Source organism: Argiope bruennichi, chromosome X2 (genome assembly GCF_947563725.1).
Source record: "Argiope bruennichi chromosome X2, qqArgBrue1.1, whole genome shotgun sequence".
In the NCBI taxonomy this organism is placed as follows: domain Eukaryota; kingdom Metazoa; phylum Arthropoda; class Arachnida; order Araneae; family Araneidae; genus Argiope; species Argiope bruennichi.
The window spans coordinates 67,244,979-67,272,669 of record NC_079163.1 but is presented as its reverse complement, the minus strand read 5'-3'; the positions used below and the strand labels follow the sequence as shown (position 1 = coordinate 67,272,669).

General features: G+C 30.2%; 1 protein-coding gene across 3 annotated transcripts in view; it reads left to right on the top strand.

Annotated features, from left to right (window-relative positions):
* Positions 1-27,691, top strand: part of LOC129960145 (proton-coupled zinc antiporter SLC30A2-like) — a 60,405-nt gene that overhangs the window by 32,297 nt on the left and 417 nt on the right. For all 3 annotated transcript variants that reach the window (XM_056073323.1, XM_056073324.1, XM_056073325.1), the window contains 8 exons: positions 2,078-2,145; positions 5,251-5,416; positions 9,410-9,521; positions 12,602-12,748; positions 13,653-13,806; positions 23,040-23,232; positions 23,790-23,895; positions 23,980-24,114. In XM_056073323.1, the coding sequence (XP_055929298.1) occupies positions 2,111-2,145; positions 5,251-5,416; positions 9,410-9,521; positions 12,602-12,748; positions 13,653-13,806; positions 23,040-23,232; positions 23,790-23,895; positions 23,980-24,114 (1,048 nt within the window). In that variant the 5' untranslated portion in view covers positions 2,078-2,110. The remainder of the gene's footprint in view (positions 1-2,077; positions 2,146-5,250; positions 5,417-9,409; positions 9,522-12,601; positions 12,749-13,652; positions 13,807-23,039; positions 23,233-23,789; positions 23,896-23,979; positions 24,115-27,691) is intronic.

The following is a 27,691-nucleotide window of genomic DNA, read 5'->3' as shown; positions in this document are numbered from 1 at the left end:
TTAAGGACTTACTTATGTTCCCCCACTTCCAAAAACATTAAATGAGCCGAGAGAACTGATAAGTACGATAATGATGTCCATTGAAAGGATGACACAGCAAAATGTGTGTAAGGAGTTCAAATATCGCCTGGATTTGTATTATGTGATCCAGAGAGCACACAGAAAATTTAGTGAGTTTGCTGTTATCTTCATTTATCACTCATATGTGTACGTGTAATATTTTTGAATTTAGGAGAAGTACTCATCAAGTTGACGGACGGGACAATATGAAGAAAACTGCTTTATGTTCATTTTACTCCAATTTCATTACCTTACGAATCATACTGATTCTTCCTGTCGCTGGAAACTAAAATTTTACACAGTGGAGTCATTGTAACTGTTTTCCTGTTTGTTAAACATGTATCTTGTCTAACGTTTTGTAATTTTCAAAGTCTTCAGTGTAAGATCTTGTTTCTTAACAAGACAGATATTTGGTAATTTTTGCTTTACATGATTACGTTAGACAGTACACATTTTGAAATCACTGTTTATATCTTATTTTTTACTAATTATACCAAAGTAATCGAGGACTTCTAACTCTTCCAGTGACATTGATAAAACTCATTATCTTACCACAGCTGATCTTTGTTGTTTTCTATTTGACATTTATTTGCATTACTTTACGTAGTTTTCTTAACTTGATGGTCCACAAATTGTTCCAACCTATATTGCATAGTCATAGATAACATTTCAACAATCTGACCTTTGGAGGATGTGTGTTAGTTCACAAGGAAGCGGGTAAGGGAAAGAAGCTCAGAAGGCAAAAAGGCAGTTGAGAAACTGAAGTTTATTCCATGAAATAAATAATAACCCTGATACCCATGACATCAGCTGAAACTTCCAAAGAAAATACTAGAATAAAACGTTGCAAAATCTACACGTGGTGGCACGAGGGATGCTCAAACTTAGTAGGAGGGAAATTTGAGTTTAATTTTTGCTAATAATCATCGATTTTTGAGTTGCATTAATTCCTATGAGCTAGAGTTTTAAACGTTATAACCCTTATATTACATACTATTCAAGAAATGCTCTTAGCAACGTATAATTAGTTCACTGCTTTGCATCTTCTAAGAATAAATATGTATTCATCTTTTATAATGATTCAAAAGTCAAAATCATCTTGTCCCAGTTCCGGTGAAGAAGGGTACGTTTGGGTTATCTTTGTAAAATTAAATATTATCTATTATAATGAAATAAAGATTTATACAACCATCCAAGAAAAGACCATTCTAATAATATATACGAGTAAAATTAATTTATTTCAAAAACTTAATTGATTAAAAATAACATCGTTTATCATGTTCCGGTTTCCCTATATCATATTGAAAAATGAATGCATCTTTTCTAGTAACCTTGTACATCGACCCACGCAGCTGTTAAAGATAAAAATTGCCACAAAAAGCCATCTTTTTAAGCCTAAACTATATAACTTATACTGAAGTCTCGTGGGCCAAGGTAATATTTTATTTTGTTGGATGCCAGGACACTTCAGGATAAGTGAATATGGTAGACCCGAAAAAATCATCCTAGAAGGTCTGCAGGATTTTATAGCCATTTGTTTCTCTCTCGAATATTGACTGTATTCTGAAATCCGGAATTCTTATATCTTGGCCTGAAATCTGAAACGCACAAATAAATAATAAATTAAATTTCTTCAATCCTCTATCGGAATGTCAAACCATGTGATTTTAACAGAAACGTTAACGTAAAACTAGTAGTGAAGATTACGCATTGGGCATAGGTATTTTCCACATCAATATCCACAACAATCGGAATCGGCTCCAGTTTGCCATTCACGGAACATAGAGGTCACTGTCCACCATATTTTAACTGAGTGTGAAAGTTTTAAAAGAAAAAGCTTAGTTTTGTCCATCCTTATTTGCCTGAGTTAGTAGGCGAACCTCTCTTTACCCTCATTTGTTCTACTATGTTAACTTCATGAAGTTCATCTAGATCAGTATGGTTTTGCAACTTCATAAGTACATCGATAGCAAGCCCTTGTGCCACAAAACAGTCACTCACTCCATTTTCTTTTCAGGTTTTTACTCTCAATCTGTGAAAGAGGAAGAAAATGGAGAGTACACGTGAAGGAGAAAAGATACCTCTGTAAGTAATAAAAAGTGTTTATTTTTTATAGAATATTTAACGTGATGAAACATTTTTAATTACTTGCGTATAGTTTATCTTATTTTTTGACATAGAAACAAATAGTTTCATTAAACCTCACCGGGCCTGTGATAATGGGGCTTAGATGACAACTTGAGCTGAATACAAATGAAATTCACTAAGAAATTGACTATCCAAATTAAATAGAAATATTTAAACTGGAATTATTCCTGAGTTGTTTTCTTTTCAGTTTCTGATCCTTTTTAGTGACAAATAATAATTGATCCGAAGAGGTGTTAACAATTTCATGCTTTTCAAATGACTTGTTTGTAGCAAAGAGGACAATGCAGAAAATTACTAAATATTTTCATTTGATCAATTTCAGTTTAAATTAAATGAAGTAAAAGAATAAACTTTTCTTATAATTGGTTAGAACTGTTACTTCAAGATATAATATCCGCATTTTACTATTTTTCTCATCAAATTTAACAAAAGCGATAACAATTTGTGTAAAGGGTTAGCATTTATGGCAAGGCAATTCACCTTCGATGCTACAGAAGTTTTACCCTTATTCGACATTAAAATACTCTAAATTAGATATGGTACATGCATTATTGTAGTATACAATTTTATTTTGAACTGTTCGCTAAAATAATATCAATAGTTGTTCAAAATAAATCGATAAGTCCATTTTGCATCTTCATAGCTGAAAATAGTGTTGGTATTCATAGCGCATAATTTCGTTTTGTAAGGAATGTTACAAATTTTTTTATTCTATAGAAATAAAAAGAAAGTCTATCAGTTAACGCTTTATAAACATGTTAAATGACTCTGGAGATCTATAAATTCTAGACATCTAGCAAATATATAAGTTTATGAAGAAATTATTTTAGTCAAAGCTTTATAAATTTTATCTAAGTATTTTATCTCTGCTGATATATAAAAACAATCGGATACAAAATACTCTACATATTAAAAAAAGTTGGATGTTAACAGTTCATTAAAGAATGAAATTTTAATATTGAATAGCATTATTTATAAAAAGAGAAATGTATATATTATGGGTTTTTTTTAATGGATGTTTAATATTATGGAATGCAAAAAAAGTAAATTTTCAATATTTTCAGCACGAACCAATAATACAATAGTTAAAAGGAAATATTAATTCTTTGCAATAATCATACAACAAAAATCAGAATTAAATATGTTTTTTGTATTGCTGCATATATGATACAAAAAAAAATCCAACTTCATTTTTGATGACAGAAAGTCTTCACTATTCATGAAAAAATAAATGAAGTTTTTATCGCTTGATACGAAAATATATTTTCCATATGGCTTTCTTTAACATGAAAGTCGAGTTTCTTCCGATTCCACCGAAGAACCGCCGTGTAAGGGGTCTGGTGCACATTAAATCAGTCGGGGTCAAGCGTTCTCCCACTGCTGTGGAAGTTTGGAGAGGGGGTTCCAGCACAGGTGTCATCCTCGTCGTCTGACCGCGGTTCAAAAATACGAAGTCCGTCCCAAAATAGCCCTAGCGTTGCTTTAAAACGAGAATAAAATTAAACTAATCTGCCAAATTTTACACGAAATCCGTAAATGGGAAGTTTATATTCCTACGTGTATGCAGTAACTCAAATTATATTGATATAATTTAGCATATGGTTTTATTATCGGAATTTCTGCTGAATGTCAAATCCATCAATGGTTGTCTGTCTATGTGTTCTTCCTGTATCTACGAACATAGAAACTCAGAAACTTGACAAGTTAGATGAGCGATTTTTAGATATGATCTTTACACCAAAATGATAGAACTTTTTGTAATTTTGAAGTAATCCGACTCTTAGCGTGTATGTAGCATTAAAATTGAAAACCCATCATTAAAGATAAATGATGTTTGGTTAATAGTTCTAACAACAATAAACATAATCTGTACAAAATCTTAAACTCAATCATAAAGATCACGAAAACTCTTCATTTCTTTACTAAGCCGTGAAGTGATGCATATTATGGAAGATATCAGAGAAAGGGAAGTCGAAGTAAGAGTTAATTTGTCTATTTGCTCATATGCAACACAACTATATTATTGGTGGTTAAAAAAACATTTTAAAGGATGGCCATGGCTTGCTCGTTAAGTAATTCACCTCTACGATCTAATTATCATCCGCCTAAAATATTCGTTCAGCTCCTATGCAGAGTAGTGAATCATAATTTTTTTTTCTGTTCCTGCATCATATCTCTTCAAATATATAGTGCATACTTTTAAACCATATTAATGAGCTAGTCCAATGATCAGCATAGTCGCTATGAAAGGCTTGTGAAAAAACGCATATTATGAGTTGACTCTTTTTCGAACTAAGTACTGTTCATTTTAGGATTCTGAGACTCTCCGCGCTTTTACACATGTGACACAACCTTCTGCTTTTTATCTATTAGCGAAGTGCGTCGGCCACGGAAGGCCTGGTGGTAAGGTCTCGACTTCGGAACCGGAGGGAGGTTCGAGACCCGATTCCACCGAAGAACCGTCATGTAAGCGGATCTGATGCACGTTACATCCGTCGGACCAAACGTCCTCCCACTGGTATGATGTGGAAGTTTGGAGAGGGAAGTATCAGCTCAGGTGTTGTCCTCGTCATCTGACTGCGTTTCAAAATGACGAGGTCCATCCCAAAATAACCCTAGTGTTTATTTAAAGTTAATATAACTATAACTAAAAGCTAAATCCTTAGCGAAGAGCAAGCATAGAAAAGTGCTGATTTCAGGATGAAACGTACAGTACATCGGCCCATCAAATACATACACGATGTTAAAATAAGAACTGCAACTTAAAAATACTGGCCAGGAAAAAACAAAACTTTTGTTTTGGGAGAGATGAGGAGATGAATCTGCTTCAGTTGCCTCTAAATGATCTTTTGTCTTTCATAATATCCAATAATAAAACTATTTTTCTAAGAAATTTTAGACAATAACAGAACAAAAAAAATTCATATTTTACATAAATTTTTCTAGAGCGATCTATAACTGAAATTTTCCTGGAATGTAAATATCTAAATCTGATCCTAGCCTGGTAAGTGCTCTTTAACTAATATACATTTTTCCTTTCAGGACATTAAGCGGTGAGCATAAGATGGGTACTTATGAATCCCTAGTGTCCAGAGATAACTCAATAATTTACTGTTGTCATGGAAATGCTGCAGAAGAATGTTGCCAAAATGGAACCGCCGATGCAACAGAAAACGGAAAACCATTTATGAAAAGGGAGAGCATTTTGGTAAATACGATACTAAATTTAGCATTGAGTTTAAAAAGATTGAATTATCCATAAAATAAATCCATATTTAAATTTAGCCAGTTTGAAGTGGAGAATAAGGTTGTAAGGATGCCATAACATATGTACTGGGGATCCTAGTATAGTGAGTAGAGAGTTCTGAGAAGAATTTATTGTTTTAAGGAATGAATTGGAATAATATATCTAGGCTGTGTTCAAAACCTCATTTCCACTTGATAGATGTTATTCAACCAGCGGTTTGAGTCCATTCCTCAAAGAAATTATATACAGTATTATCATCAAAATGATGTTTCGGAATTTTTATTTCCTGCTTATATGCTTCTCACGAGTAGGTAATTTCAATGCATAGGCCATACACGTATTGGCATGTGAGAGCTCCCTTGAAACTTGAACACAGTCATTTCATTACTATTTTGCTGTAAATGTTTGGTTCTGCATTGTCTACTTAATAGGTTCATACCTCATTCCTACTCGTCTAGACGAAATATTTGGACGGATAAGCCAGGATGGAATTTTACCTGAAAGCTTTTTGAAGGGAGTTTAGTTCAGCTGTTGCTACACCATAATTTTTTTTTTCTCTATTTCAGTCATTAATCTTCTGACATTCAATCATAACCTATGGCCGTAGTAGATCGAGGATGAGAAAAATTAAATGATCGATAGTGATTCTAAACATAAGGATGGCATAATTGCTGGATTTATCCTGCTTTACTTTTTTGGAATCACTAAAAAGTTTTATATTGGTCTTTAACACCTTATACATCTTGTTCTTGCTTGCATCTCCATAGTTACTACAACCCAATGAAATACGACATACATCTTCCAAAAGTTTTCCGAATTCCAGAATATATATTGTAATAAGAAATATATATTGTGGTTAGCAGATGCAACCTCATGTGACTTTCTGAGCATTCAGCGTTAATCATTTATGTGCCAACTGTTTCGTCTTTAAATAACATCTTCCCGGGCCTCCGAGAAAGCAATAAAATCGTTGTATGGGCCTAGAACACTGACCCCATCCGACATTACTGTTCGGGTATACGCGGTAAGCCGCTTTCTCCTATGGTCAGTCAGTTTCCTATAGTAGAACAATGGACATGCTTCGGATTCCTAAAGACTTTTTGAGTTTAAAATTCATGCAAATACTTCTAGTTTATCAATGGATTACATAATATGTATCATCTCTGACGTTCTTGTAAGTACTCGATAAGTTTTTTATTTCTCTTTATTTGCAGTATTTTCCGACGTGTAACTTTTTTATTGCAAGTATACATGAAACTTAAGCTTGTGTTAGCCTTAATCTACTCATTGTGGGGAGCAGACAGACTCACTTTGACGATATAAATAACTCGAATTTTGTATTACCATTTTAAAAATAGATTTTTGACAGTTTTATTTTATTTTTCGTGAAAAATATCCTTGCTTTGTTCAAGGTTTTTATTTTAATGTTAAAGTTTTCGTCGAGTGACATTTGAAAATTGTTTATCAATTTTTATAAAAAGGTGCATAAAATTCGGAGTGTTTTATAATTAAGAAAATATTGCTTATAAAAAGATATAAATTGTCTTACGTACTCACATGAATGATAAAGATGATATATTGCATTCAATCTTTTTAAATAAATTTTTAAATAATTATATAAAAACGATTCAAGTTGTTTATCTAAACATGACTGATAACATTAGTTGGAATTATTCCATTAAATAAAATTAACACAATTGTTTTAATTGCATATGTACCTTTTAAAATTCTCAACATACAAAACTCGCAATTTATGTACTTCAAATTCTTGCATATTATATCTATTAATCATTTAATTGTTTCAATTACAATTTAGAAGAGTTATTAAACGTTAAAAATGTTTCGTCATTTCAATTCATATTTATTAAATGATTCAGAGTTTTAGTACTGTAATAAAATTGGAATAGCATTTTTCTGATGGTAGGCTTTATTTTTTCGGGAGGGGGGGAGAGTTTATTAATTGGATATATTAAAAGAAAAACTAGAAAAGCAATTCTAAATCCAAATAAATAAATATGAGAAAGGTATTTCAGAAATATTTTGGTGATTTGGGCCTATAACACTTAAATTGAACATGGATTTTTAATTAAGCTGACGATAATAAAATATTAACCTGTTCCTATTGGAAGCAGATTTGGCAGATAAACATAATTTTGTACTATCAATTACTCTACTTCTATTAAATAGTATCAAACAGAGAAAAAAAATGTAAAGACCAATAACAGATTGAAGCTATATTCAAAATAGTTTGAATTTTACGAAGGATTTAATAATAATGTATCCTTGCGCTTCTGGATACACCTTTCATAAAGTGAAGCTTCATTTGCGATGTGGTGATTGTGTTAATTTAATATTTGAATATAGAATAATAATGTCGCATCCAAAAAAGTAATATTTTAAATAATAAGTTCTCTGGTAAAGGAATCTTATCATTATGCAAATACCATAAGACATTTTCTATTTCGATATGCCTTTCTTCTGTGCGATTTTTCAATGTAATATATAATCTTCAGATAGTGATGTGTGCTGCTCTAGTGTGATGTGTGCTGTTAGGAATAAACGGTGCCAACGTGTTTTAAAATCAATATTAACATATATTCTGTTTTATTTTCAGTTAGTATGTATTTTAGTAATATGTCATCTTTTATAGGGAAACGTTTAAATATCTTAACAATTTTTCGAACTTTATATATTATAGGAAGCAATTCTTGATGGGTTAATATTTCATCCTCATTAGCAATATCTGCAACAATTACGTTGTCATTATCTCCATTGTCAATATCACTCTCACTCTTACTCTCTTCAAAGTTGGAATCCGAAATTTCTATATCCACTTCTTCTGTTCTTTATTTTTTTGCTATAATACATCTATTACTCCTAACTGAATTCCATGAGCATAGCACAATTGCTGATTTGCACCAATCAACTTTCCAACTTTTTTCATAACTGTTGCTCCATCAGTCATCATGGATACAATTTCTTCTTTCAGGGATAATCCATGTTTCTCTAATTTAATTTTAAGCAATTCATTAAGCCATCAATTAGTTAATTTCGCCCGTTAGGGAGACATAAAAACAAAAACGTATACTATTTTGCTATGTTGGCGATCCCTGAACATATAGTGGAGACAATTTTAAAAATTTCTAGTGAATACCGAAAAACCGGTATTTAAACTTGTGAATACTGGTATTAAAAAAATGTGCAAATGGCTCAAAATACCGGTATTCGGTATACCGGTATTGCAATCCCTACTCACAAGCATATGCTTCATTCAGATACTGATCCAATTTGTTCAAGATGTGGTACCATAATTTCTGTTCGGAATACCGCTTTCTAAGAATAAAATATTTCGGAAGAGATTATTCAAATTTGAAAGATATAACTCGTCAATCTTATGTTAACACGTTTTCGTTTATACTTGACATCGATTTCATGCATAATATTTAATCTCTATTTTCACTTTGATGTTTTAACTTTGCCTCTCCTTGCTCTTTTTAATGAATAATTTTTTATTTTAAGTTAACACGAGTTTAGGATAGCTTGGACAATATTGGTGGTTGCGCCAGAAAAGAAAATCAAGCAATCAATCAATTTTTGGAGGGGGAAAAAAAAAGCTGTTTGCTGAATTTTTATATAGAAGAATTGTGGATTCGATGAATGAAACAAAGCCAAAAGTGAATAAAATAAAAATGATCTTTCTTATACTTGCAACAAAAATAATATTATTGGAAGTAGCCGACGAAGTAGAAGGGAATGAAAGTACTATGTATACTTAAAGTAATCATTGTGATCTTTTCAAATTGATTGAATATATAAAAAAAAACTTATTTGCAGTTGTTCGAAGTGATGAAAGTAATCGAAAGATTTCAGGTCTTTCGATCACTTTTATTATTTTACTGTCTCCAATTCAATTGCACTATATAATTTAAAAGCAAAAACTTTCTTTCGTTTCAGTCTGAAACACACTGTCACGATGATAATGAAGTGGGTGTTGATAAAGTAGCTCGACGCAGACTACTGTTAGCCAGTTTACTTTGTTTATTGTTCATGATCGGAGAAGCAGTTGGTAAGTTTATTTTTCCATTTTTCGTGAAACTCGCTTTTATCAAAGTATTAAATTGAATTTCGCTATCGTCAAATATCGAAAAGCTTTTCTGGATTCTCCGTAAATAAAAAAAAAAAATTCGCATGCTAAAATATGGGTTGAAGAAATTTAAAGAGTAAGAAAATCGGTTCATCTGTCATCGGATCATGATTTAAAACTACCAGATTCATCCGTAACTTATCGAATTATTTTCAAATATTCTTTTTTTATAACTGTGCATAAACGAAATCTCCAGAATACCCTCTATATTAAGCAAAATATTGTTTGTCTTCTGTTGAAGTGGGAAATTTCATCGCTCATATTTAACCCTTTGAACTCAAAAAAAAGTAAATGATGCATAATTATTCATCTAATACAGAGATTTGTTTGCTGCTTCGAAAAATATATATAATTGTTTTAAGTTGAATTTCCTGGAAAATGAATTCATCTTCTTGCCACTCTGCAGGTATTTTTAGCAATCAAAGTTAAAAAATAATTAATGTCAAAATGATGCACCGTTCTTGAATAGTGCCTAAAAGGGGGCATCCAAGTGTAAAAGGTTAATCCTTTTCATTTAATCCAACACTAATGCACGCTTCTTAGCCGTTACGAAAAATAAAGCTGATTTTCTATGAAACAGTTAACCAATATGTAACATTCCTAAATTCAATAATCATGAAAAACTGATCGTTGAAAACAGATACATATGGTAAATGAATCGAAAAAAATGTATTAGATTCATCCATTCGGATATAGATTTTATTTATATTTGAAACAGTTTATGCATGCACTGATCTAATTTTATTATTATAGCACATAAAGCAACAAATGTAGTCACTATCAATATTCTGTATCAGTCTACGAAAGAGTATAACCTGTGATAAAACCATGAGTGTATCAAAGAAAATCATAGTTTTAGTTTATTCACCATGGTGAATTCATAAACTAAAAGACAAATTACAGGACGATATTTTCAATAAATGAGGCTTCAAAAAAGTTTTATTTGGACTCTTTCTATCTTGTGAAATGAATTCTTTCACTTACAAGGAGAGGGCACGAGGTTGAAAATTCAATTCGGGATGAGATTTATTATAACGGTAGTATACATTTAAAATGTCTATTCACGAAAACATTAAGGCGCAATGGCCAATCAATTTCGAGAAAATGGGCCTTACACTTTCTGCATAGCTTATATACTAATAATGTGTAGCTATTGCAGCGGTGCGAGTATAGTGGTTAAGGCATTGGCGTAGCATTCAGGAGACCTGGGTTCTATCCGGGGCTGGCATTTTTTGCCTTTTTTTCCTAATTCATTTCAGATTAATTTAACAGTTTATAAACAGTTTAAATTAATATTTTTTATTCAAAAATAAATATTTATTCGCCTAATTCTTGGATTATAATTTAATTTTTAGAAGAAACATAATTATTAGTATGAATGCATTTTTAAAAAAATATTCAGAATTACTTAAATTAACAGTTTAAAGATGATTTCAATTAATATGATTCTCTACTGTTGTTTTTTTGGAAAAAATAAATACGTTTTCTCTTAATGCATAAGTTATTTTTTAAAAGAAGAATAATTATGTTCATGTATATTGTTCTTGAATTATAATTTAATTTTCAAATGTTAAAATTATATTTATAATTATTTTAACAATAAAAATATTTCAAATAATTCTTTTTAATCTTAAAATCAATAAAAGTTTTAAATTTTTGGATTTTAATAAAGATAAACTATTTGTTATAACTCAATGAAGCAGTATTTATATCGGGAATTAACGAGAGCAGCTGAAATAAATAAAATTATATCGGAAAACATTCAAAATGTTGATATTTAAAAAGAAAAAGTAGAAAGCAGGTGTTAAGTTATGAAGTAAATAGGCAGATGGTTCAAAATTTTTAGTAACATACGATATGCTTTGTGCGCTGTCCGATTTTCTGACCAAAAACAAATACTTTTTGAAAGTAAATGATTTTTTTTTTTATCGATTCCTTTAAGGTTTCTCTTATGGATAATCATTATTTATGGATTTTGCAAGATGTCAAAATATATCTAACTTGTATGAAATGTTTTTATGATAATTACTATTCTGTTTCTTGTATGTAATAACAAAATTAATGAAATATTTTTATGATGTCAGTAATTTAATTAATATTTATCATAATTTAAGTTATATATGTAATTATTTTTCCTGCTTAAAAATAAAATTATAAGTCAAGTATTAAGTCAATAAATATTTATTTTTGAGGGAGATTTATTTTAAAAACATTCGTATTTGATTGATAAAATTGTTACATATTAATTAAAACTGTCTGTAATTTTATTTAAATAATTTTTTAAAAGAACCTCATTCATATCTTAATTATTTAAAAAAAATTATAATTCAGGTATTAAGTGAAAAGATATTTTTCTCTATAAAGATTAGTATCATATTAATTGAAACAATCTTTAAAATGTTAATTTAAGTAATTTTGAATAATTAAGAAAAATCTATTCGCATTTATAATTTTTCTTCTAAAAATTGAATTTCAATCCAAAAATTAGATTAAATATTTACTTTTGCATAAAAAATGAAAAAAAAAACATTAATTAATACCATTAGTAAATTTTAAAATTAATCTGAAATAAATTAGAAAAAAATATTTAAAAAAGCAAAAAAAAGAGGCTAATTTAGGATCGAACACGGGTCTCCCGAAAGCTACGCCAATGCCTTAACCGCTACACTATATGCGCTTCGGCGACGGCTATACATTATTAGTATATAAGCTATGCAGGAAGTTTGAGGGCTATTTTCTCGAAATTGACTAGCTGTTGCGCTTTAATATTTTCGTGAGTGAACATTCTAAATGTATATTATCATTATACTAAATCTCTCCTCGAACTGAATTTTCAATTTCGGGCCCTCCCCTTGGTAGTCTCATAAAAACTAAACTATTGATGGCTAAACTATTTTTTAATCAACTGTGATATAGGAGTAAATAAAATTGAAAATCTTTTTAATAATTTAAAAATAAATATTGTTAAAATTTCTTTTCCTTTTTTCTTTTTCTTTTCTTAGGTGGCATTTTAGCAAACAGTTTAGCTATTGCTACTGATGCTGCTCATTTACTAACAGATTTTGCCAGTTTTATGATAAGTCTAATGGCTATTTGGGTTGCTTCAAGACCAGCTACGAAAAGAATGAGTTTTGGCTGGTACAGAGCAGGTAGGATATCTCTTAGCATGTTAGTCTTGCTTGCATTCAGTTATGTTTTTTCAGATTCCTAAAACTTTGACTTAAATTATAAAGAATGTTATTTCATAAAGTATCTTTGTTTTGTGTTGTCACTAATCAAAATCTATCAATGATATAAACTATTATTTCTTGGCACAATTTTTAAAGAAATCCCTGTTATTGACTCGGTTTCTAAAACGATCTCTTACTAATAAATGTTAATGAACAAGAAAGCTTTGAATATAGAACTGAATTCTATGAAAAATGCTTGGATTGCTATTGCTGACATGATCCTATGTATTCTGTAGCGTATCAAACAGGATTAATATAAGCCTTCGCAGTGAGCTGCTAAATTGGCAAACCAAGGGCTTCTAAAGACCCCAACCCTTTTCTTTTTCTCCATTGACGACTTGTAAGAAAAGGGTAAGACTGATAGTCCGCGTTGTGTTCGCCTCGCTCCAATGGTTAGATTTGTCGTGAAAAGTATATTCTCGAATGGCAAGCGAGCAGCTCGCGAACCATTCACCTCGCTACTATGTATGATCATTTACTATTTATTATTTATCATTACTATCAATCAAATACTAGTAGAATCTTTGATCTGGATTCAACGCAATTGGAAAATATTCTGTCTACGAGAAAATTGCTCCTTTTATCCATAGGTGATGTTTTTTCCACTGCGATTCAAAATTAAGATCTTTTTGTTTTCGTAAAATCGGAAATCATCGCTACATGAAAGAGAAAAGAATCGTCCTCACATTCGTGGAGAAATCCTTTTGGACAAAAAAAAAATAATTGAACTGCTATTAAATGTAAAATAGTTTCATATTAAATGTCAGTGATTAATTTTTTTAAAAAAAATTAGTAAATTCTCTGTTTCTCTTTTATTTCGCAGAGGTAATTGGAGCCTTGACGTCTGTTTTACTTATTTGGGTTGTTACTGGTGTTTTGGTATACATGGCTGCTCAAAGAATAATAAACGAAGAATATGAAATAGATGCTGAAATCATGCTGATAACTGCAGCAGTTGGTGTTGGAGTAAACATTATGTAAGTATTTTCATACATTCTTTTCTTTATTAATTTTATTAAGACATACTTGCGTTAACACACATTCAATAGAAAATAAAAGAATACTATTACTAGACCAATACCAGCCCTTTATTTTAGTTAATTATATTTAATGTAATGGAAGAATAAAGTATAAAACTGAAAAAAAAATTACATCTTTTTTTTTTTTTTTAACAATTGAAGATTTGGATTTTCCTTGTTTAAATGAAATTCCTGTTCACTCCTTTGACACTGCCTTATTTTTATGAAATTTGTAAAGCTATGTTACTTTCATATCATGAAAGTTTACACTCAATTGCAATACATTTCATAAATCTTTCCATTAATAACAGAAATGTTCAGAACATAGATTAAAAATATTTTATGCAATGATTTTGTTAAAGAAGTTTAAAATGCTTTTTTAAATATGTTGATTTTCAGATCACTTGATATTTAAATAAATGATATTCATTATCAGCAATTAATTTTGTTTGTCGAAACTCCATTTGGAAAACTCTATTAATTTTCAATATGCTGTGTTCATTGATACTAACATTTCTTGCTTATAAATAATTCGAAAAGTTTGAGAAATTTTAAAATGACGCTAAACAATTTATAAAACATGTCAGAATTATATATGAACTTAGAGACAGAAAAATCACGTGTGCATGCTAATAATGCAAAAAAAAAAAAAAAAGACATAAAAAAAATGATGAAACTAGATATTGTTACAAAACAAATCTTTCAAACAGTGTATGTATAATTTTGCTAAAAAAAAATTCAATATTCTATCATAGGATAGGTACTTAAATATGAGTACTAATAAATATGAGTACTTCAAAGTTGTAGAGAAAAAAAATCGGCCCAAAATGAGTAACAATATTTAATATTTTATCAGAAGTATGAGTACTTTTTCTTATTAAATTTGAATTGATTTTCCAGTTTTCTGGGGAAAAAAAAAGTTTTTCTTTCAAATGATGACGTATTCTGTCGGAAACTTATTCTTAATAAAAGTGTTTACTTTATAGATATGCAGTGCACCAAATCCAATGCGCTTGTAGGAAGTAGAAGTTTGAAAAAATTCTTTTAGCTAAAAGTACTTCCTATTTAGCAGACTACGGTTCAAAATTATGAGGTAAAAACCAAACTAATTTCCATGTGGTTTCTGAACGGGTCAGTAATATAACTTAACTAAACTATTACTAGAAATTTGTTATTGTTTCTCAACTTGCATCGAAAATAGGAAAAGGGAAATATGAAGCTGTTTTACATGAATTTTTGCTTTCATTCTGCATTATAATAGCGTACCAAAGATAAGTCGCTACTTGTAAGAGAGAGAGAGAAGAGATAAAAAATGAGACTCAACTCCAAAGTGAAAATTTACACTGAAGAAATTCTTGTGACCCCTGAACCCTATTTCCTGTGAAGATTTGCTCTTACTCATTAAATATTATACAAAACAAGAAAAATAAGTATAAGGGAAAAGAAAATAAGAAAACAACTATATGTAAATTCTAAATATAAATTCTATTCTATTCTAATCCTGCCTCATACAGTTAACTTTTTGAATCTTTAGTGTGAGTTAAAGCAATTATTCACCGAAATGACCATCGTTTCCACTAGCACTAGTAATCGGTTTCAGAAAGAGTTCATTGTATTCTTGATCCCAAATTTTCTAAAACAGCACAATTCTAAGCAACTGTGGCGATGACTCTTAATAGGACGTAATGTTGGATAAAAGGCCTCTCCAAACTTCTTGAAAGGCGTCTGGCTTTGGTGCACCGCATATACGTATATTCACAAAAAAGTATGTACTTTTGCATAGAATGCGACGATTTTGACTGTATGTATTGTTTATTGAGAGAAAGACGAATTTCTTTTTTATGAAAATTTAAAATCATCTCAACTTTATTAAAAACTAGTACTGATACTTCTATAGAAAATTGCTACTGAATAACTAAATATTTTTAGATAATAACTGAATATTTTAAGACCGTTTATTCGAACACTTGTAAAATGCCTTTCATCAAAAATACAATAAAAAAATATCCCACTTTTAATAATTTATACATTTTTGCAGGCTGGTTGTACTTTTTTTGAAACCACATTGTGAAATGATTACACTAAAAGTGCTGTATACTGTTTCTATAATAAAATACAACCACGTATTTATTGAATTTTAAAAATTGAATAAAAATGTTCTATTATAATTTCAAATAATTTATTTTTTAAAATGTCTTTCTATTCATTATTTATTTATTTATTAATACTAATAAATAAGAGTAATTCGGACTTTTGTTACTTGACTTCCCTCCTAATGCTGATTATTTGCACTCAAGGAAGTAATTAGATGCACAATTCAATGAAGACAAGTGCTCATTTTACTGTTTCCAAGAGTAAAATATACAGATAATTGTATATGTTATCGGTAAAGTAGGAAACGCCAGCATTCTATAAAATGCCTGACGGCTCTAGATAAAGTATAAAATGAGACGATTAATATAGATATTTACTAAGCATTCTATAGAAAGTCAAATTCTGTTTAGGCTACGTATGGGAAAAGTCATGATAAGGCTATTATTTAAGAAACGCTCATCCCCAAAAATAAAATTATTTAAAAAAAATAATGAAAGAATACCATTAAAGATTAATTTTTATTTTACACATTTTGAATAAAGGTTGTGCCAAAAAAATTTTATGCCTTAAAGAAAAACCAAATATGAACCTACTTGTTGTACCAAGAATGCAAATAATTTTATTTTGAATTGACCCTTTTGCACAATTTTTTCCCTTAATAACCGTTTTTGGCGATCAACCGATGTACTGGGATTAATGATTGTAAAATGTTCATTTAAATTTACGTATCTTTGTCTTAATGACTTCCTTAGCAAAATATTTTTAAGCTTTAAATTTTGATAATCATATAACTCATACTATTATAGATGCCTAACACTGTTCTGTACATTGTACTATGTATTCCTTTAATTTTCTGTCATCTCCCCTAAAATGTGAATTTAAATTTGAGAAGGAAATGACTGAACTTCAATTAATTAAAAAATTACTGAAACCAAACATTTAAAAAAAATACTAGTACAGAAAGTAGAATCGTTCAATATTGAAATTTTATGTGTGCTACAGAATGTTTTTTATAACTTATAAAATATTACAAAGTATTAATCGATAAAAAAAGTTACTGATGTATCATAAGATTCAATTTTTAATCTTAATTATAAAGCGATTCAAATAACGTAAATAATTTTACTTATTTTGTCATTATTTTAGGGCAATAAACAATTTCATTATTTTAGACCAATCAGCCTTATATAAACTCCGAACACTGATAGGCGTATTTTCTCGAAGTAATCAATTGAGTGATCTAAAATTGCGTATTTTTATAAAGTGATATTCACATTTTTCATAATTCAAAACAATTTTTGTCGCAAACAAAGGAAACTTCTTCTATTAGTGTTTCAAGAATATTAAATAACTTATAGGACCGAGGGTCTATATATAAATTTAAAATTCTGTAATTCAACAGAATATTTCCTACAAAAAATACATAAATGTAACTACATATGAGCAAAATAATAAATATTATTAAAAGGATAATTCTTTGAATTTTAAGATAAAGTGAAAATTATTTTTGTACTGTAATATTTTAAAAAGTTATCATCAATAAATTTCAAAACTGCTTTAATTTTTAATTAAAATCCTAAATAAAATTCAAAAAATCATTCTATGGTATCCATTTCCATAGTACCAAGTCTGATAACTCTAGATCAAACGGTCTAACCTGTAGAGCTTGAACACATGGACGGATACACTCTTAATTTTATAACAAGTAAAGATAAAAAGTAATACAGTCATCATAGGCATATTTCATACTTTGTCGTTTCGCCATTCTGCATTCAATAGAATACCTTAGAAATGCATGAAATACTTCTATAAATGTGTGAAAATTTCATACTTTGACAACTAGAATTTGGTATTCTATAAACTGGCTCTAGTATTCTGTAGAATGCCGAGTTGGTAAGATTCTCATTAACATATACATTGACATTTTTCGATAAATAATCATCGACTTCTTAAATTCCGTTGGGTATTTTTGGAACTATCCAAATAAAAAAATATATAATTGATACACCGTCTATAGTCCGTTGGCCGAGTCGAGAGAACGAAAGTAAACACATGGGTTGAGAAAGAGCTACATTTTTGCCTTACATCCCTAATTCAGCGAATTCTTTTCTTTCTCTTATTTTTGCACAATTACTCATTTGGGATAAATTTTAAAGCACTTACCTCAGTAATCACTTTCAGAAGATGAAGAATTCGAGTGAGATATAATTATCACTGAATCTACTTTGTTTTCTATAGTAGTGATTAAATCCCATATTTGTTTCTCTACTACATTGGTTACATATTCGATGCATTTTGTTCCTTTTTTGAACGCCAATTCTGCTGCTAATTGAATGCGATAATTTTTTTACCTCGACCATTTTAAATGCTTTGCTTTCTTTCGCAATGAAGTTCCTAACTTGTACCCAAATCATTTCGATAGGATTAAGCTCACAATGGTACGGAGGTAATCGCGAGACAGTTTTATTTTGAGCTTTTGCCATCTACTGCATATTTTTCATATGTACTTGTATTTTGTTTCTCTAATTACAATAGTTTTGCTTTTAACATTTGATCCTCAAGAGCGACATTTTTGTTAAAAGCCAATCGACAATTTGTTGTTTTCTCCATGAAGTATTCGGTATTTTCTCTGCTTTTCTAGAATGGTAAGAAGCATTGTCTATTGCAATTACACAGTTATCTCCGAGTCAAACTAAAATAGCAGCAACCACTTTTCAAACATTTCGGAATTCATGTCTTCATGTTAATCTTTACTTTTATTGGATTCGAATAAATAAAGCCTTCATCCATCAATATAAAATATCAAAAAAAAAAAAAAAAAAAAAAATCAATTATCAATTTCAGAAGTCAACGACAGAACAAATTAAAGCAGAAGCTCAGGCTGTCTAAAGAATGTTATACTTGACGTTCCTGGCAAAGTGCCAGATGTTTAATCATCGCCACGTTTTTATTTGGTTTCGTTCTTTCGACTGGGTGAACAGGCTATAGAATGGCATCTAAAAGCAGACATCTGGCTGCAAAAGTTTAAAATATTGTCTTAATTCAAATTTCTTCTAACACAGCGTTAAAATTAATAAATGCAAAATAATACTTTCTTTTGAATTGCATTTACTTTATAAGTACCCTTTGTTGTATGATGTTCTAAGGCCTGTGAAACGCTCGTGGGTTTTATTTCTTTATGATGCATTCAATGAAAAAAATCTTTTACTAAAAAAGTACTTTGAACACATTTGACGAGATATTTATTAATTATTTTGAATTAGTATAACTGAGTACAATTCTTTTAAGTGCTGTCTATGTATCTATTAAAGTTGTGCACTTAATTACTGAAATTGCTACTTTCAAAGGTAACTAATTTTTTACTATAATTGCTTAATTTCTTAAACTTATTTACTCTTTCTTTTTAGTTTTGCATTGTTTATCACAAATTTTAAATAGAGGATGTTTTGAACTTTTAATCCGAAATGTCATAATATAATATAATGTTTTAGAATTGATTTGTCATATCGATTTTAAAATGGAGCTCTTAATTAAATAGCTGCAATATCGCGTCCACAGTCCTGTATTTAATATCCTAGAAAACAGCGTCAGTATAAATTTAATAACTAAAACAATGAAAAATATTGTTGAAAATTATACTTAAAATTACTTTTATTAAAATTTAATGAAAAATAAATTTTAATAAATAATAATAATATTAATAAAATTAACAGTAGTAAAATTTAATGTTTAATATTGTGTAATTACATGTTTTTAAAATTAATGAAAAAAGACTAAAATATTAATTTTTAATTAAAATTGTAATGTAAAATTTAAAAAAATATCTTAATAAGTATATATAGGACGGTTATATATAAGGTGCAAATGTTTAAAGGAAGCAGAAAAAAAATATTTCGTGTAAATATTTGAAGAAACTTAGTATTTGTAATGTTTACAGCATGGGGAAAAGAATTGTACAATAAATAGAAATTTTGTTAAAATTTTTTATTGTATAAAAAATATAGTACTATAAATTTTTTATTATTAATTTTCATTCTTTGCTGTAACTTATTAAAGCCTTTTTTCTTTTAAAATTATGTCAAAATACCTGCCATTTCAATTTTAAGAACATTTTGCCTTTAAAGTAATAAGAAAAACAAAATTATAGCAAGAATCGGATAAATACCATGAACGACCGTGAGAAGAATATTGTTACATTTTGCAACATTACTCCTACAAAATTAAAATTCTGCAGTACTTGCAAACCGGTGAACCACAATAAAGAATGATTTTGCCAACTTCATTCCTTCTAGAGTTAATGATGAATCATGGATTCGAAAAATTTTGGACTGATGAAATACGTTTCCTTTTATAGGGACAAGTCAGCATAGAATTTTAGGATATGGGACTCATCCAACCAGCATGCTATTTTTAGAAAATCTTTACATTCAACATTTGTTACAATTCACTGTTGAATAATTTTTGACTTTATTATTGGGTCCTTTCTTTTCTAAAAATCTTATACAAATAGGGTTTGTTCTCTGTATCGTAACAGGTATAAGTTACAGTAAAATGTTAGAAAACAAGGCGATCTCTGCTATGCAAGAAAGAAAATGGCTAAATTCAACAATATTTATGCAATATGGAGCCCCATCTCATGTTGTTCAGTCTGTTAAATAACTGATTCATCAAGTTTTTGATTAATATCGCATAATTAGCAGTTGTCTCTGAAATGCTTGGCCACCCTCTTCACCTCATTTGAATTTAGAGACCACGAATATAAAGATAAACATAATTTTATTGTTGATTTAAAAAGCAACATTACTAGATATGTCCTAGAAGTTCACCAGGAAACAAAAGGTATTACTGTGTGAATCAAACTTCTTGATTCTACAACATTTAACCGGACTTGAAGGCTTCGAATATTGAGAATAGTACCACTTACCGAGAAATAAAAATTTCCTTTTTTTATTTTTTATTATCGAGTATTTTATTTCCCGAGATGCAAGCATTACAAATACCAATTACTTTTTAACATATTCCAAACAGTTATTTTTCTAGAACTCTTCAAATACTTGCAATTTAATTATAACGGCACTTTCTTCCCAAGAAGTAACTACGTGCCAAATTTGGTTGCTTTGGTTCCGATTATCTTTTCTGTAAAGCGTTTTAAGCCATTTCTTTATCATGTATTATCACTGCATTTCTTAACTCTTCATGACGCATATAGCAATTTAGATATATTATGCTAGACAATAAATATTATGTTAAAATATATCTTTCCTGTCAATTTTCATTCAAAAACAACATACCAAAATGTTTTTGATATTCGCATACCAATATCATCCTTACTTTTAACGAACTACTCTCCAGTATACACCCATGTCCATAAATTAATTATAATTTAGAATATCTCGGAAATCGAACTTTAAAGTAAAAATTTTACTTGCAGAATTATCACACACATCTTCAAGAATAATATGCAAATCACAGCAGGTCACCATATGACGCCGATAATATGTCACAGGACGAGAGTGTATGAGAGGTGTATATAAGGAATGGTGACAAAGAAGTAAAATTATTCATAGGCATTCTGTAAACTGATCAGTGCCATAAATGAATAGTTATGACACAGAGGACGGATATGGATGATTTTTTGGATATGGATGATTTTATGGATATGGAATTGGATGAAATTGTCGGCCGTCTGGAATCTGGGCGTACTCGGATGGAAATATACGAGGAACTTGGAATCGCACAAAGTGTCATCTTTAGTCTTTGGCGACGATTCCATGATGTTAGTAGATATTACAATACAGGTCACTATCGAGTTACAATGCCGAATGACGACTGGTTTTTGGCATTAACTGCCAAAAGAAGCAGATGGAGCACAGCATCAGACCTGCCTCGTCAGCTATCTTTAGCCACGGTTATAACACTTTCAAGACAAACTAAGCACAGTCGTGGGGGACATATAAGTTTACATACTCTCAGGCCTATCAGTCACGGCAAATAACTGTCGCCAGCGGTTAGCATGGAGTAGAGAACATGAAATGTGGACATCGTCACATTAGGTTCGTGTGATGTTTTACGACGAGACCAGTTTAGCTTGCTATCTGATTCACTTCGGACTTTCGTATTGAGAATGCCAATTACTGTTACCACCATGAGAACATCACTGAACGACACCATAACGATGGTGCAAGATTGCTCGTTTGAGGGTGGAATTATACTAGGATCAAGAACATGTTCAAATCGGAACCATGACTGGCCGTTCTGGAAAAACATGTACATTTGTTTAGGGATGCAATGGGAGCAGAATTTATGGATGACAACGGCCGTCCTCGCTCTGCAAACATCGTAAACGAATCTCTTCAATCTGAGAATATCATCCGTATGGAATGGTCAGCATTCTCATTTGACTTGAATCTGATACAGTATGGTTGACGGACGAGTTGCAGCCATTAACCACATCCTACATGCGTGCTGGAACTTCAGAGAAAATTGTCTGCTGAGTGGAGTAAACTTCCCCAAGATCAGCTCGATAATTTGATATTCAGCATACGACGACGTTGTATGGACTGGGAGCCATACAATGTATTAAACATCAAACCAACCATGTAAAGTTAAGTTTGTGAAAGAGATATTTTTTATTTGCTCCAGGGAACAAAACTTGCAGTTTTTATGGTATCATATACACACCATCATTTTTGCTCTTTATCTTTTTTAATAAATGAGCTTTATGAATAAGTCGTGTTTGTTTTGTCTCTGAAACTTTATTTGCATTATCCTTAATTAATGGAAATGAGTGTAATTGGTAAATGTGCGGCAATATTTTCCATGCTATTCGTCCTATTCTGCGCCACCTCTACTCATCAAGCAAATGAAGTGTGCTTATTGTAATGGAATCTAACAGTGAGCTTGCAGCTTTATTAAACAGATTCTTCATGAATTGCGTATATCAACTCACTTGAAATCGAGCACCATCTTCGAGCACACGCATTATATTTCCAAGAATATATTATTATGAAAAATTCTTTTTGGTCTTCACTCAAAAACTTTCTTAATCCTTTGCATCATCCTATGTAATGTATTCCATTTATTTTCTTTTCTTTCAGAATGGGCGTTGCACTGCAAGCAGGTGGCGTTTCTCATGGACACAGTCATGGGGGCGATACACCTAAACATGGTCACAGTCATAATGGAGCAGGAAAAGATAACATCAACGTTCGTGCTGCTTTTATCCACGTTGTGGGTGATTTCATTCAAAGTCTAGGAGTTTTAATAGCTGCAATCGTTATTTATTACAGGGTATGTATCTGCGGTTTTCAAGAAAATTAAATAATTTAAAATAAATCTGCTGTGAAAATTAATTTAAAGGATGTATTGCGTGTTTAAAAAATAAGTTTGGCGTTTAAATTGCTCACAATATCCTCAATTTTTCAGATTAATTAACCTCTTCGTCGTCTCTGACGCGTCTAGCGCGTTCCAGTGAAACTTCTGCAGGGCGGCCGTAATGCGCTTCAAGCTTTCTTGTACATTTTAAAACTTTTAAAACGCTTTGTAAATGTTTACTTGTTTGAGTTTTTGTTTGTTCTAATTCGCGAGAAACGGAAATTTTCGTTGAAGAGAGGACGCCGAAAGGGTTAAAGAAGTAGCAATTCCATTAGCGGCAAATCAAATCAAATCAATCTGAAGAAATGTTTTAATTTCCATTTCTATGGCTCTGATGCTGCCCCCCTCCTCTTTTTCTTTCCATGTGAATCAACACACACATATAATTGTGTAAATCTCATTTCTATCAGATGATTGTTCTTATTTTAAATACATATGTATTAACTGAAATTTCTTATTTTTGCATGGTAAAGAAAGATTATGTCATTGTGGACCCTATCTGCACGTTTTTCTTTTCTGTTCTTGTATTGTTTACGACATTTGCCATCTTAAGGGAAACCCTGAATGTTCTAATGGAAGGTAAAACGATTCTACATTTTTACAAAAAATCTTGAATTTTTTTTTTTTTCAATTCTCTTCATTTTTTCCCTTTTTCACCTGCAGGTAGCCCCAGAGGAATGAATTTTCAAGAAGTAATGAAACTTATTTACACAATACCTGGTGTGGCGAAAGTTCACAATTTGAGAATTTGGTCACTAAGTATGGATAAAACTGCTTTATCCGCTCATATTGTAGTTGGTAAGAACATATTTATTTATTAGAAATGGAAATAATAACCCGAAATGTATCGGCTTTTTTCAACTTTGAAATCAAGTGAATACCATTTTAAGAAATAATTGAGATTATAACAAACGCGTTACAAACCATAAACTTTCAGCTTCGATTACAGGGCGATTAAATCTGTTGGAATTCCGTATGTTTCTCTGTTTAATAACATACTTTATAATTGATACTTTAATAACTAAATTTAGTTAACGGTTAATTGTTCTCCCAAATAAATTAAAATTGACAAATAAGAAATTCATGAAATGATTTTTGACTTTTCAAATGAAATGAACACATATTTTACATGATCGTTCAAATCGTTAACTTCAGATATAATATATATCAAACAAGCAAAATTGGAAATAAATGGTTTCTAAATGGAAAGAAAATTTCAATACAATAGCGTAGAATACAAAGAGAAACATTGGTGAAAGTATGAAATCGTCTTTTGTTTCCGTAATAAATTTAAAAGTACTTCAGTAATTTCCTTCTCCCTCCTAGAAAAATATTCATGCAATTTTTTCCCCTACATCATGGTTTTATGTCAGTAAAATTTCATTTAAGTTATTTCTTTATTCAAAGGAACAAATTCGGAATTGATTTAAAAGCGGATCAGTAATTTCAAAATTCGTGTGGCAACACTATAGTCTCCAAATCTATAGAGCTTGCTTACAGCAATGGAGTCAATTCATGTGAAATGAGTCACGTGACAAACTTTAATACGCTGGTTTTCTAAACATATAGGTAAGTGATTGCAGTGTAAATTACAAAGCGCATGACCATTCCATGGAACTTTATACTGCGTATTGTGACTTTGAGCTCTGATTTTTATTATTTTACAAACTTTTTGAGTAAAAAAAAAAAAAAAATGCATTGTTGTTCAGATTTTACTGTATTTGCTAAAATGCAGAAGTTGAATTAATAAAATTAATCATGGAATCGAAAGCAGTAATATAATTTGATTTTAAATTAGCAAAAGAACACGAATGACACAGCTGTAAGTAGAAATGATAAAAATTCAGTAAAAGATGAATAACTAGTAAAAAATATCTTTAAAGATGCAAATAAAATTTCTAAACTAAGAAATTCGAATTATACTATCAAATAAAATGTAAATAAAAAAATAAACAATTATTTGAAACAATAAAATTAACATTACGAGCAAGATAAACTACAATGTAAGCAATGTAGACTAAAGATTTGTAGTAATACCCATTATATTCTTACGTGACGAAAGATTTAATTTTCTAAAGAATAATCTTTTCTCCACGTAATATAAAAATTGTAGCGATAGAATTCGCATATTGTATTGAGTAGCATTACATGCTTTGATTTTGAGGATATTTAATTTTTTGGAAAAAAATTCGCATAGGAAAACCATGAAGTCCGCTTTTATCTACAAGAAAAAAAGTGCGTTAAATTTTGAGATATTGAACATTTTTTTTTTAACTCTCATTGTTTAATTTCACAGAACGGAATATAGAATTCAAACCAATAAGACAAACACATCTTTCCTATGTAATATACAAAACGTTCATTATTTTATTTTTCTGAGAAATAACAGAATCGTTTTTTAAACTTGTATTTAGTTCCTATATTATGAAATAAATTAGTTTCTTTTTCTCCCTTGACTTTCTTTGACTTGATCATTCTTCAAAATAGGAAAGAATTTAATTTTCAAATCTTAATATCAAAATAAAGAATGGGATGTTAAAATAGTTAAAATGAAAGCAATTTCTTTAATCAGTTTCACATATTACTTCAGGAGCGTTTGACTATTTCAACTTTGGTCTTTTGTCAACATCTGAAAATTCAAATATTGACAAAAAGCATTCTCGATTTTATTTTTAGCTATTCAAGTAATTTTCAAAAAATATCGCATTCATTTTTCTAGAGAGCTAAGAAATTCTTGCTTGCTTTTCTCATTCAAATATTTAAAAGGTCTTTTGAATAAAACTTAAAATTTCAGACTCAAACACAAAAGTCGAACAAAATTTAAACAGTTAACAGATTCCTAATCTGGAAAAATAAGTATTAATATTGTTTTGATTTTGCCTTACTTAATTTTACCTTATATAAACTGGGACTGGAATTTTAAGGAATGCAGGCAGGTTACATAATGCTGAAGTCAGAAAATAATCGCCTTTTTTATTTCATTTTGGAAAATTCAGATTTTTTTTTTCGCTCTGCCGCATGATATAAATTAAGAATTTGTTAGAAAAATATAACAAGTTCAAATGTCAGAAAACAATAGCACTGAAAGGACAGTTGCCTCCTGTTAAAGTTATCCCATTCCTACTAACGTTATCATGTGTATATAATGTTACACTGCTGCGATTGCAAGCTTCAGATGTTACGCATTCAGCAATGAATAGAAGCAATTGAACAACGAGGGATATGCTATGGAAGATTTTGTCTTGGGCTTGTATCTCCTCAATGGAAACGGCGCAGAACATTCCAACAACGTAATGTGAAAGGATAACCTATCATTACCTTCACTAAAAGGCACGCTTTTATTCAGCTCATAAAGCCAATTATTCAACAAATAGAAAATATTAGGGAAAAAAACTCATTCTCAGTGACCATAAACTTATCTAAATAACGCTAAATATTAGTAGCCAAAGTCATTCGTATATAAGGTTTAAGACAGCATAGGGAGGTCGTGGAAAATTTACAAAACTCTTTAAGGATGAAGTCTTTCAACTGCAGGAATAAATTTAATGCAACACTAGAAAACAATTAGAGAAAGTCAAAGTCACCTTGAACACCAGAGTATGATCTTTGAATCTTTCGAAAATACCACAAACTGAAATCATTATCACCCGGTAGACTAAAGGACTTTGGACAAAGAAGAAAAAAAATCCAGTGGAACCTCGCTTATCTTATTTTGAAGCTTCTGTTGTTCAAAACGACAGATTTTCCAAAGATGTTTAATAGCGAGGAACATTTCATGAATTGTTACTGTTTATTAGTAAATTTTGACAAATAACGATTCAGTTCAGTGAATTTCAAGACCTTTAAGTCACAGATTGATGAAAATTTTGTTGTTTCTTTACATAGGTAATAGATGTTAACGAAGTCAAAAGCAACAGTTGGGAAAGCAGCAAAGTAAAATAACAACTATGGATTCAAAACACTTTTTCGTTAAAAAATCAAAACCGCGTTTTAAGAAAAGTTTGTGTATAAGATTTAATGCTGATTTTTGATGCAGCTCATCATCAAAGGGCAGCTTTTGGGTTTGCTAGGTTAGGATAATCTCATGTGCGCTTAAAGAGTGAAGATTTATTCTGCAAAATTAAGTAATTAATTTACAGGGCAATTTTTTTGTCTATCTTAAAATGAAAAATAAGTAATTTTTTTTTAATTGCATTTTCAAATGATCTCCGATTTTCGCATTCATCTCTTTTAAATGATACTTTCACATGGTTTACAATGGAAGAGAATTACATGAAGGTATTTTTTTTAAAACTATATGAAGAAATTTTTTAACTTGATGTAGGTTATTAACAGCTGAGAAATACAAAAACAGAAATTTAATTGCCCCAAAACT